General features: G+C 42.0%; 1 protein-coding gene across 1 annotated transcript in view; it reads left to right on the forward strand.

Moving 5' to 3' along the window:
- Positions 1 to 12,747, forward strand: part of Svep1 (sushi, von Willebrand factor type A, EGF and pentraxin domain containing 1) — a 156,204-nt gene that overhangs the window by 134,469 nt on the left and 8,988 nt on the right. The window contains exons 39-43 of the mRNA XM_075967148.1: positions 920 to 1,145; positions 2,688 to 2,843; positions 6,866 to 6,929; positions 8,832 to 9,005; positions 10,109 to 10,285. Coding sequence (XP_075823263.1) covers positions 920 to 1,145; positions 2,688 to 2,843; positions 6,866 to 6,929; positions 8,832 to 9,005; positions 10,109 to 10,285 — 797 coding nt within the window. The remainder of the gene's footprint in view (positions 1 to 919; positions 1,146 to 2,687; positions 2,844 to 6,865; positions 6,930 to 8,831; positions 9,006 to 10,108; positions 10,286 to 12,747) is intronic.

Genomic DNA, 12,747 nt, shown 5'->3' on the forward strand with positions numbered 1-12,747 from the left:
CACCAAGTAGTAGATCTTTACTTAGTTCCTACTAATCGGGTTGTTCCAATTGTATAGGACTTCTGTCTCCTACCTAGCCTGGTAATATTCAGAATTTAAACTGTGTTCTCCAATGATTACTATGAAGTGATTAAATGGTTCGATTTAAAAGGAGGCATGTGATAGTGGTAGGAGCATGGCTTCTAGAACACTCCCTCTAGAGTACATAGTCTTACCATATCCCACACAAACTAGGAAGTTACGTGGCTTCAAGAAAGGTACCTAATCGCTCTGGTGCCAACCTCATCGATGCCAAATGGCAATGAAGGTCCTAATGGCACCTGCTAGTGGCGTGGACATGAGAACTGGATGGCTTGATATGTGTAAAGCATGTGGAGGGGTCACCAGAAACTGATCACTGTACGGAACCATTTGCTGCATAAGTATACCCACTTTTAAGTCACGGGGGCTTTAGAGCCGATTTGACTTGAGTTTAAACTAGGCGATAGCAGTGGCAATGCTTAATGTTCAAGCTTAGAAGTACCTAGTCCAGGACCTTATACAGTGCTTGTTGCACAGTAAACCGTAAATACTATGTTATATTCCTACCAGTACCTAAGTATAGCAGTAACTGGACTTCTCTATAGTTTCTTGAACTGGTGACTGTTTTAGAATGAATGGATAAATTAAAGAAACTAACCAGCCACATCTAAGACAACTTTGCTCTCGGCTCATCTTGAAGGTGGATCACTAAGAATTAATCTGGGTGTTGTTATAGTAATGTTTTTGTGTAGTGATGTTATCCATCTGACCTTTGAGCCAGTTTTAAGGTTTCTCATAAAATGTCTCCTGAGCCTTGCGACAACTCCTTCAATCTGAGCATACGTCAGGCCCAGCCCGTGCTACCTTCTGCAGGTTCATTTTCTCGTCTGCATTGCAGGTGTCTGGAAGGGTACGTGATAGATACAGATACAGATACGTTCACCTGCGAGCAAGACGGCCATTGGGTCCCTGAAAGAATCTCCTGCAGTCCTAGAAAATGCCCCGTGCCATCAAACACAACACGCATGCGTGTTCACGGAGACGACTTCCGGGTGAATAAACAAGTTTCTATATCCTGCGCAGAAGGGTTTACCTACGAAGGAGCGGACTCGTCAACGTGCCAGGTAAGAAACTGCCTCTGAGTGGGGCCTGTAAGTCTAACTGTGACGGCTATAGCTATGAACAAGGGCACTTCGTGCTGGCCAAGAAAGAAAAACACGTGCGCAAGTTTCATTCGTACCCGAAGGGTTGACAAGTTTCTTAATAGAAGGTAGAGCTGGGGCGATGTCTCGGTGGTTAAGAGCACAGACTGTTCCTCCAGAGGACCTGGGTTTGGTTCCCAACACCCACTAGGTAGCTTGCAACTGTCTGAAACTATAGGTTAGGGGATCTGATGCCCATGTGCACAGAGAATTGTACAGGCAAAACACCCACACGTACAAAATAAAATTTTTAACAAAAAGGAAAAAAATACAACGTGTTTTTCCCCCTAATATTTCCAGCTTTGAACTTAAAAGAGCCAATGTTAGGGAAAATATTAAAAACAAACAAACAGAAAAACACCTATAATGAGATATCCATTGCAATTGGTGGTGGTCTCAGTGGAAGGCCTGAAAGCTGCACCAGCAGACAGGAAACCGTAGTCAAATCCTGCCTCCACAATTTATTGTTTGTTTACTTTAGAAAATCCCATGATCCCAGCATGGTGGCCCATTGTACGAACATAGCACTTAGGAGGCAGAGGCAAGAGGATCACCAGACCTGTCTGGTCTGTGTATCAAGACTATGAGGTTATAGGGTTGGGGAAGGGATATAGTTCTGTTGCTAGAATGTTCGCCCAGCATGCCTGAGGCCCCGGGTTTTCTGTTCATATCACAGAAAGCTGAGTGTGGTGATGCCCACCTGCAAGGCAGCATCTAGGAGGGAGGTCTGAGGAGCAGATGTTGCAGAGGGAGTTTGAGGACAGTTTGGGCTACAAGATGGGGGAGGAGGAATCTATACTTCAGGTTTCCTTATTGGAAGACAAGTGTGTAAAATAACACTTACCTGTTGTGCAAAACCACACCGGTGATGGAGGAAACGCCTGACTTCTGCGAACTTTGATCTTTCAAAAGTCATCAGCCAGTTTGTGCACACAGGATACTTTTTGGGCATAAAGTTTGCGGTTAGTTTACCATGAAGTGCTTTCTGTGCATAGTTGAATAGCTTGCTAACTGTATCACCTTGTTAAAGATGTGAATTGCCCCACAGATAGCAGGCCTTCCTAGCAGAGCCCCCTCTCCTAGCCTCCACATCAAGACTGTAAAATGAATCCCTCGGCTTCCCTTCATTTGCTGAAGTTAGGCTGGGGGCTGGACGAGGAGGCCTACATAACACAGGCATGCTCTTTCCCCCAGCGTGTGGGTTAGATGGCCGTCACTCAGATTTGGAGTTTCCTCAACACATCATCCTTCAGGTTGTTTATCTGTAAGTCTGTGCTCATCGAAAGGATAAAATTATTTCATGTCTCCAATGGGCTTTGAAGAACTACAGATAGATAACCAGCAACAAAGTTCAGGGAAGCCTTTGGTCCTCAGACTCTCACTTTGGGGTGAGTCTACCATATGAATAGAACACTCACGTATGAATTTCTAAATATGACATACAATTTGTGGTCTCTTCTTCAGCCCGATGGCACATGGGAGCCACCGTTTTCTGATGAATCCTGTACCCCAGTTTTTTGTGGGCACCCTGAAAGTCCAGAGCATGGCTCTGTGGTTGGCAGTCTATACAGCTTTGGAAGCATCGTCGCTTACCAGTGTGATTCTGGCTATGAATTAGAGGTACAGTAACAAATTACTCAGCAAAAAATTAATGTGCTGTTCTGATATGCTTAGGATTCTTTTTAATATTTGAGTAAGTTCATTTTACCAACACGGTTCTGAAAACACCCTGTTATATTTTGGTTTTTCTTTTTAAATTCTTTTAACACATTTTAGAAAAATAGTTAAGAAGACTTAGAATTTTAAAGCACACAAAAAACATGATCCAGGTATAGTGACTCACCCCAGTGATCTCAGATACTCAAAGGCAGAGATGGGAAGGTGACAAGTTCAACATCACCTGGACAACTGTCACCAAAAAAAAAGGCATAAAAGAAACGGAGAGTGTGGCTCAGGGGCAGAGCGCTAATCTAACATCTCCTGATTCAAACCAGAGTTCAAAGAACAAATTGGGACTCACCTCATAGAGTTGGGAGTTAGGCTCCCAGCGCCCAGTCAGGCAGCTCCCAGCTAGCCCCATGATGCGTCACCATAGCACAGCCCCAACAAGGGGGTGCTTGAGTGAAGCCAGGCCTTGACCAAGAGCGAGCACACGAGCACTGGCAAGCTCTTACCTGAGATCAGGTTCCCCTGTGATATATCTAGCCCGAAACTCCTCGGAACTCGCCTAAGAAAACCCCAACTTTGTCCTTAAGTGACTCCTGACTGCGGTATTATAGTCCCGTGGGCAGCACCTACATCTCCCTATTAGCTGTAACGGGAGCACTGAGGTTGGTTTCTCTGATTATTATCTCGCCATCCACGCTGTCTAGGAGGGCTGGTGTCAACCACAAGAGATTGTCATCTGGCTTTTCAGGAATCTCTTAGTGTTTGCAGTGGTGTGTGAGGACAGCTACCTGACGCAGTCATTACCAGTCGGCTGCTAACTGTGTGCGGTGCGTGTGTGTGTGTGTGTGTGTGTGTGTGTGTGAAATCAAAGAGTTGTCATAAGAAAGGGCCATAAAAACTGGAACCAGATTTCTGTGGTTCTTAGTTTATTTCTTCAAAGGATAAAAAAACTAAACACGAAAAGGATGACGGCAACCTAATAATACATTGTGACCAGAGAATTTTCCTGGTTTTGAAACTGGAACATTCTTCACCTGGGATTCCTGATCTTGAAATTTCTTAATGCTTTTGGAAACAAAATATACCACAAATTCATGAAATTTGAAGAAGTTGCTAATTTAACTTAAAATGTTGGGATAAACAGCCTGCCGTTAACTACAAAGCTGAAAGTTTATTAATAACTGTTCTCATTCCAACCAATTGTTAAAATCACCTGAGTCTTTTCAAAAAGATTTATGCCCAGTTACTTGGAGAAATACAAATACGGGTGTATAGCGAGAGATGGAAAAGACTTCCTGGAAACCCTCATCACCTGAAATAGTGAGAACCTGGAGGGGGCTGGAGAGAGAGCTCGGCCGTGAAAAGCAGCAGCTGCTCTTTCAGAATACCTGGATGCAATTCCCCAAACCCACATGGTGACTCACTACTGTCTGTAGCTCCAGTCCCAGGGACTCCACCGCCCTTTTCTAGTCTCTGGGCATTGCACACACATGGTGCTCAGACATATGTGCAAGCCAAACACCCACACACATAAAATAACTCAGTGATCCTTTAAAGGAAACATGGTGCCAACTAGAGGAAGTTTCGAAAGCCGTTTGCGCAGCAAAACAGGTGATCATCCCAACCCAGTGACACACATCAAACAGCACAGATGGGAGACTCTTCACGACACTGACACACAGTGACTTGGGACTATCAGCAGATGCAGCTGTGCAAACCAGTATTGAAAATACACAACTGAAGAGGAAGGATTCGCTCCTTGAAGGAGACTGCAGACACAGATAACCAGATGCCAAGTGAAGACCAGAATTTGCAATCCCTATGAACTACTGGATTTAGGCTTTGATTCACTGTGTCTATTGAGGTCACACCCACAAAACAGAGATGGTAGCCATTTAGGTCGCTGGATAGATATGTGTCGATGACTTGCTCCCTTCCAGAAAGAAAATGAACTTGGTCTTATCAAGTTCTCAGTCTGCTAAGTAGTATCGGTGACATCATCTAAGACAGGCAACAGAGGTGTGTCTGGGAACGTCAGCAGAACAGATGACAGGACCTCCAGACCTGAAACACATACGTGGACAGGGAAGAACAGGGGAAACAGAGAAGGAACTAGAGGTTTAGGAAGGCATGGTTTTTAAAAATATATGACATTATTATTTACTGTAGTTATGGTGTTCTGTAGAGGCATGCTGGTTAGTTTTCTGTCAACCTGACACAAGATAGGGTCACCAGGAAAGACGGAACTCCAGCTGAGAAAATGTCTCCGTCAGCTTAGCCTATACACCTGTCTGACATGTTCTTGACTAATGATAGATGCTGAAAAGCCCCAGCCCACCAGGCGTACCCCAGGGTAGCGTCACCTGGGCAGGTGGTCCTGAGTTTTCTAAGAAAGCAGAATAGACAAGCCATGGGAGCAAGCCAGTAAGTGGCATCCCTCCATGGTTTCTGCATCAGTTCCTAAGATTAGGTTCCTGCCTTTTGGTTCCCGCCCTGACTTCCCATCATGAACTCTAAGCTATATACTGAAATAACCTGTTCCTCCTACAAGTTACTTTTGGTCATGGGGTTTATCACAGGCCTAGAAAGCAAGCTAGGTCAACGGTTTTGCATTTTTAACCAATATCCGGCCCCCAAGGCTGGTGGATGGCTCCAGATCAGTTCCAGCAGACTTCTGGGACAGACTGTCTGCTCTGCTGAGGGATCTGAAGGACCCTGGGGCACTGACCTGCTCACCCTCAGAAGCTTCCTGGCTTCCTTGACTGGGATGGCTGCAGGCAAATGGCAGTGGCAAGTGCCATCCTCTCTGGATTGTCCCAAGTCTCTGCGGGCTGATTATCATCATCCACTTCCAGGATTCAAATTGCTACCCAAAGCAGGCAAAGCAATCAAGATACTCAATATAAATTATATTGTGTTCTTCTGTGTTAATACGGCCCCGTTAGTGTGAGGCAAATAGATTTTTGTGAGCTATTTGAACCTCAAAAAAAAAATTACCAGGCCTGAAGAAATGAATTAGGAAAAATATATTTAAAGTGAACTAAAGGATAAATCAAAATAAACAACTGGCGACTGGATTGATTATTTTAAAAATCACCACCAGCGAATAATAAAATGGATGTTAAGGCTCTAAGGCGTCATACAAGAATCTGTGTAAGTTGATTGGAAACTTAGATACAACAGCGGGGAAAACTCACACTTAAGAAAAAGCAAGTCAGGGAAAGAGAAAGTAAAAGGAAAAACTGCATGATAAACATTGCCAGTTACTAAGGAGGAAACGAGTGGATTGTTTCATAGTTGATTAGGAACATAATATAATTTGGGAATACAGATGGTTCTGTTAAGAGATAACAAAAAAAACAGGATCTACAGAAATTATACTCAGGAATCAAAGAATAGTCCCATAGATACATAGCCCTGAAAGATACAGGATATTGAAAAATTCAGATAATTACAAATTATTGTTCAAGAAAGAGATATTGCAGAAGGCAGAGAAGTAAATTTAGACTTTCCCCAGATTATTTAAAATGTTAAATACATTGGCCTTTAATACGTTTAGGTGTAACAGATAAGTCTCATCATTGAAATTTGGATGGGGACTCATGCTTTGTTTGATGTATCAAGTATTGAAAAGATCAATGCAACTCAAAATAGTTTTAAACGTACTGAACAAATTCATCCTGACATTTCTGACCCATTCTTTGTGAGTCCTTGGTATGGATTATAATTAACTAGCACTTAAAATAGAAGATAAAGTTAAGTCTGTCTTTATCACGTGATTCTGCCAGGGAGGAATTTTGGTGAAATTGTTTTTGAGAGTCTCTCAACTTTACAGTACATTCATTTAATAGATTTATTTGGCATTTCAGTACTAAGTCACTCAAGGCCACAGTTAAGATGGCTTCACAGTCCCTTCTTGTCTCTCTATTATGAAACTGGGATCCTGTTCATGACCCTTCTCTGCTGCTCCACAGGGGACCAGGGAACGAGTCTGCCAGGAGAACGGACAGTGGAGTGGGCAGGTGGCCGTGTGCAGAGGTGAGTTAAGTGGCACCTAAGGGTCCCCGAAATAGTACCAAGGACACAAGATAACAGCGTGTCTCCATTTTCTTTATATATCCATTTGTGCCTTAATAAATAAACACATAAACTACAAGAGAACACTTAATGGCTTTGGCTCAAGGGCCCCAACCAATTAAGGACCAGAGATTAGCTGGAGTATAGCATAAGTTTACTGGTTCAGCAACAGCACATGGTTTGCTTAGAAACTTGTGTTTATTTGCACTTTTGTGGAATTTTCTCAAAAAATAAGCATAAAATAGAAGGCTTAGAACTGTTGCTTGTATATAAAATAACTGGCCCTTAATGACGTTATTCTTAAATGGTGCTGGGACATCAGTCAAATAGAGAGCCATGGTTGAGCAAGGTGTTGCAGAAACTCGATTTCTGAGAGTGGCCGAGCTTCTCCAGCAGTGTGTGGGTTGATCCATGCCCACCATTTCTTCCCTCTGTTTCAGCCATATGTGCAGAGGTAGAAGAGGAAAATTAACTCTGTGTCTTTAAGAACCTTAAATCTGCAAGTGAATATTATATGATTGTGATTCAATGAAGAAAATGGCTTTTCTTAGCTCTCAAAAACTTGGGTAAACATTATAATGAAAACATTTTTAAAAATTCAGTAATATCTCAAGTCACAAAAATACCTTTGTTTCTAACTTGGAGCAGTCCTTAATAACATTTTGTTTTTTAAATTATCCCAGTTTGTTTCTCTTGACTTCAGGTATATTTTATTAATATCTGAATTAAATCACATATGTCAAAATATAGAGTAGTAACAAACATTCTCTATTTATATATCACTTAATTTTTTCCATTTTATATTTCATTATGCATGGATTTTATACGAATGCATTTTATACAAGCTTATCCATGTGTTGAACTTGTATATCCCAACTCCAGTAGCATGCTATCTAAACTGCTCATGTTCAAAAAGAGTTTGTTTGTATAGGACATAGGAGTGGAAACAAAGAGGAATCCCACATATCTGTCAACGAATATCTCCAAGGTGTTAATGAGTGGTCATTTTTAAGTTATTAGTTATACAAATTTCAAGAAATCAGACAAGACAAATCAGGAAAATATTTTTAAGGTCACCACTCAGAGTAAAACCTCTTGATATCTGCTATTATATGGGTTTTTTTAGGTATACTCTAAGCCACAAATATTTGTGGGGATGGAAGTATAGACAGAGAGAATCCAATCCATAAATCTTCACATAACTTAAGAAATTAGCGTGGTCTTGATTAAGTTTTTTAGCTTTTCTGAGACTCACTTTTTTTTTAAGTGTTATTGAGCTCATCTCAGAATTGCTGCTGGATTTGGAAGGAAAAAATATATAATACTCAATCAAATTTCGATTTCAGATGAAAAAATTGAATATAAATATGTACCACATAATATTTAAAAGTATTTATGATAAAATGTATGTTATTTATAGGACCTTCTAATTTATCTGAGAATTCTGTGTTTTTATCTGGTCTTACAAACCAAGTGTTATTAAGCATAATAGTAAAACTGGTATCATGTAAGAAGTTCACAGCCATAACATCCCTTTATTTCATGCAAATGCTCATCAAACCACTACCACATCCATCACTATTAGCAAAATACATAAAGACAAATGGAATACATAGGACTAAATAGCAATCTTCACATGGTAGTCCAATAGAAATATACAGTATGTTTTTTCTGTGTCAATAAATATTATTGTGTTTAATTCATAAGTAGGCATATATATATATATGTGTGTGTGTATAGTGGATATGTGTGTATATATTTCATATTACACACACACTACAAAAATAGCTTCAGCAAATATAGTAAGAGAAGCAAAGGAGATGTGGGAAAACATTTAATGCAAGGCCTTATTTTTCCTTCCAGAGAACAGGTGTGAGGCTCCAGCTGAGTTTCTGAATGGCGAGGCTGTCCTGGACAACACCACATCTGGACCTAGCTTGCTGTTTTCCTGCCACAGAGGCTACACCCTGGAAGGGTCCCCTGAGGCCCATTGCACTGAAAATGGAACTTGGAGTCACCTGGTTCCCCTCTGCAAACGTGTGTGTTGACTTTAAGAGCTGTTTTAATCATATTTGGCTTCATAGTTAGCTTCCCATGTGTCTTAAGTGAAGGGGAAACACTAGTTGGTGAGATTGGTCCAAGGAAGGCCACCTGTGGCCAGTAAGCACAACTTTATGGGATATTATAAAACTACTTTGTATTATGTTATAACAGCCTTCTAAGAATCAGCTTTTATCAGACTCCTTGGCTGGTTATAAACTCAGGCATTCAGAAAAAATACAAATTAGTGAAAGTATTTTGAAATGAAGATACTGTGAATTCTATTGACAGGAAGAAAGGAGATAAAGAAGAAGATATGGTTAAAGTCTGATGTTAATATGAAACATATAAATGTGGTAAATAGAGATAATTTGACCACCTCAATGAAAACAGTACAAATGAAGTATAACTTCAGAAGGCTTTGGCTATTGTTGTGTACAATGGAGCCTTTAGAATTAAGGCGACCCCTAACCTCAGTGCGACTTATTTTATACCCACCTAAAATCAGAAAAAAAACTGCAATAGCTTGAAGCCTGTGTCAATGTGGGGCATACACATGCCTGAACACAGCTGCACACTGGCGTCACTTCCTGTGGGTCCCTCAGAACCGTGGGCCACAAACACAACATGAAGGTCTGTCATCTTGTTCCTCACAGAACGGGTCTGAAGTCAGGCTAAACTCACACAGCGATGTCTGATGACTCTCTGTGTCCATCTTCTCTGAAGGATGTTCAGCAAAAGAAAGGAGTTCAGCAGAATTTATCACGCTGTTGACATCAAATATTGAGGGAATACTCAGCGTGGTCCTTGATTTCTTATATGCCTGACCTTAAATCTACACACATAATTTCATGTGGGGTGAAGCAAATCTGTGCTTAATGTTTGCAGTTCTGAATTGTTAAGCTTTTGCTGAGCGTGGTGAGTTGAGTCAGGAGGAGCATGTGTTTGAGATCAGATTGTTCGAAATTTTTAAAAAAAAAATATTTGTATTAGTATTGTCACTGAGAATCTTTGTTCTGCGAGCCCCTATTCTGTCTTTAAAGAGATGAGCTAGGGAAAGAAAAGACATCTCAGTAAGCACCTGCCCCGCCTTTTCACAGCAAACCCGTGCCCTGTCCCTTTTGTGATCCCCGAGAACGCTCTGCTTTCTGAGAGAGAGTTTCACGTCGGCCAGAATGTGTCTGTCAAGTGCAGGGAAGGCTTCCTGCTCAGAGGCAACGACGTTATCACCTGCAACCCCGATGAGACGTGGACACAGACCAACGCCAAGTGCGAAAGTGAGTGGATGAGCAGAGCCCCGTGGAGGCCCGCTAGTGTGGAATATTTTATTTACTATTAGTGTGGAGAGGGAGGAAGGAGAGAGGGAAGCGAGGAGAAAGAAGGGAGGTGTAACTGAAAACATACATGTGGAAAGGAGGTCGGAGGACAGTCAGGGCCAAAGGATCTAGTTCAGATTGTCATACATGCTTCGCAAGTAGTTTTGCCTGCTGAGCCAGGTTCCTGGCATGTGAAGTCAGGGGAGGGGGTTATTTCTGTTTTTAATTAATACTTGATTCTGCTTTCATTACAGCAATGTTTTTTTTAATTTTATTTGTATGTATATGAGTGGTTTGCATATGTGTGGGCATCATGTGTGTCTTTGGTGCCTAAAAAGGCATATTGGGTCCCCTGCAGTTGAACTTATAGATAACTGTGAGTTGCCACGCAGGTGTTGGGACTGGAACCTGGGTCTGCAGGAGCAGTAGATGCGCATATGTCTGCACTGTCTCTTTAGCCCTGTGACGTCATTCCCAGTGAAGTCACTGATTGGTTCGTAGTTATCTAACTCTGCGCTCTCTTAGTTAACTTCTGCATTGATGCCTAAAATGACAAAAATATGGTTTGAATACTGAACACTGTTTTTAAAACGAGTTTTCCAGACAAAATTAAAACCTTCCTGGGTAGGAGAATTAGGATTGACCGAGTCGATGTGTCAAATGTGCTCCTCCGAGAACTAACGTGACCCTAAGTTTAAATCACAGATTTCCCTCGACATCACCGAAGTCTTCACGTTATCCTTTAATGGGCTACGGGTGCTTTATGCGAACAAAAATTACCCTGAGCTGGTTCTCAATCATGAGCATATGTCAGTAGAACTTCAGAAGCTCTCTAGAACACAGATAGCTAGGCTCCACTCCCCCCATTTCTGATTCTGTGTTCTCGGGTGAGGCTAGATAACACCAGTTTTTCACAGTTCCTGGGTGTCCCCTACAGAGGTTGTTAATGGTATCAATAGGAAATGTCTTGTATGCCCGGCTAGTGGCAGTATTTTGAGAAGTGCTAGAAACTTTAGGAGGTGAGACCCAGCTGGAGGAAATAGGTCCCTCGGGCAGGACCTTGTTCCCCGGCCCCTGGCCCTCTCACTGTCAACTGCTGTGAGGTGAAGAATCACCATGGCCACAGGGTTCTGTCCAAGCACAGGAGCCCACCGACCGTGGGCTGAACCATATGGAACCATGAGCCTAGATAAGCCTTTCATATCTTAGGCCATTCCTGACAGGGATTTTGTTCACAGTGATGAGTAGGCAGAGGGATACTGCTGTCCACGAGCCGTAACTTGAGAACTGCTGGCCCAGCACCATGTTAATCCATCCAGGTTACAACGCTGCCTTCTGCAGGCTAGAGAGTTAGCCTGCTAACTGTGACTGTCTCCTGGCACATCTTACTCCCCATTTCTACTTTAAACATCTCCCCATCCAACATCCTACGTCTTGTCTCCCTTGTTGCCCAAGCTACTCTGTCAACAGCACTCAATGAAAATGTTCCTTGGGTCTAACCACATGCAAGGTACTAGGGTACATAACATGAGAATATTTTGCCTGAGATGTAGTCCATCTTCAAACACTTGTACTGCAATTAATGAAGCAACAGATGTGCGTGCTGGAGCCACCCCCAACAGTGGACAGGTCCCAGGGGAGGGCGTAAGGAGTTGGCGGGGGAGGGAGGGAGCCAGGCCATGGTCAGGAGACTCTTGCAGCCTGTCTCACTAGCAGCCAGAGTGCTTCTTTATTTATACAACATTTAGAAATCAGGGATACATTTATGTTGTTCCAAAACATAGACCATATCATTTTCGGTTTTGGACATGTGTTTTACTTCCTTCTGCTCATCTTTTAGTCAATAAACTATGACAGAACTAAGTTCTCATTTCCAATCATTTTCCCTCAAGTTTTGACATCATTGATAAACAGAGTTATCATTTTTACTCATCAACCCCATAACCCAATTTTTAGGACTCCAGAGGCATATGACAAGTTGTTCTCAGGCTGGTTACCCTTTTGACTACAAGGACATTTGACCAAAACAATCTTCAAGCCATCCTGGGCATACTGCCATGTCCCAAGCAGTGTATTATTAACTCTTAATGGTCAGAGTGCCCAAGAAATAGCCTCAGGCCCAAACTGCTGCATTTATTATTCAAATTCTAGCATAACATAATGTATATATATTTTATATCTTTATAGAATAGTTTTATCGTCTTTCCACATCGTTCTTTGCACATCAGTATAAGTCTCTGTATAGGACAGAGGTGACTTCAGCTAATCTAACTTTATTTCTGTATTTACCGCATAATCGCCTGAGTGTATAGTGGAAGAGGCTTGTGATCTGAACTGTGGCCAGCTCCTCCAGTCCACCGAATCTTGTTGACCTTTTTAAGTTTACTTTGCTTTGGTTATCTTGTTCATGAGTAAGTATAGGG

This window comes from Microtus pennsylvanicus, chromosome 3, assembly GCF_037038515.1.
Source record: "Microtus pennsylvanicus isolate mMicPen1 chromosome 3, mMicPen1.hap1, whole genome shotgun sequence".
Classification (NCBI taxonomy): domain Eukaryota; kingdom Metazoa; phylum Chordata; class Mammalia; order Rodentia; family Cricetidae; genus Microtus; species Microtus pennsylvanicus.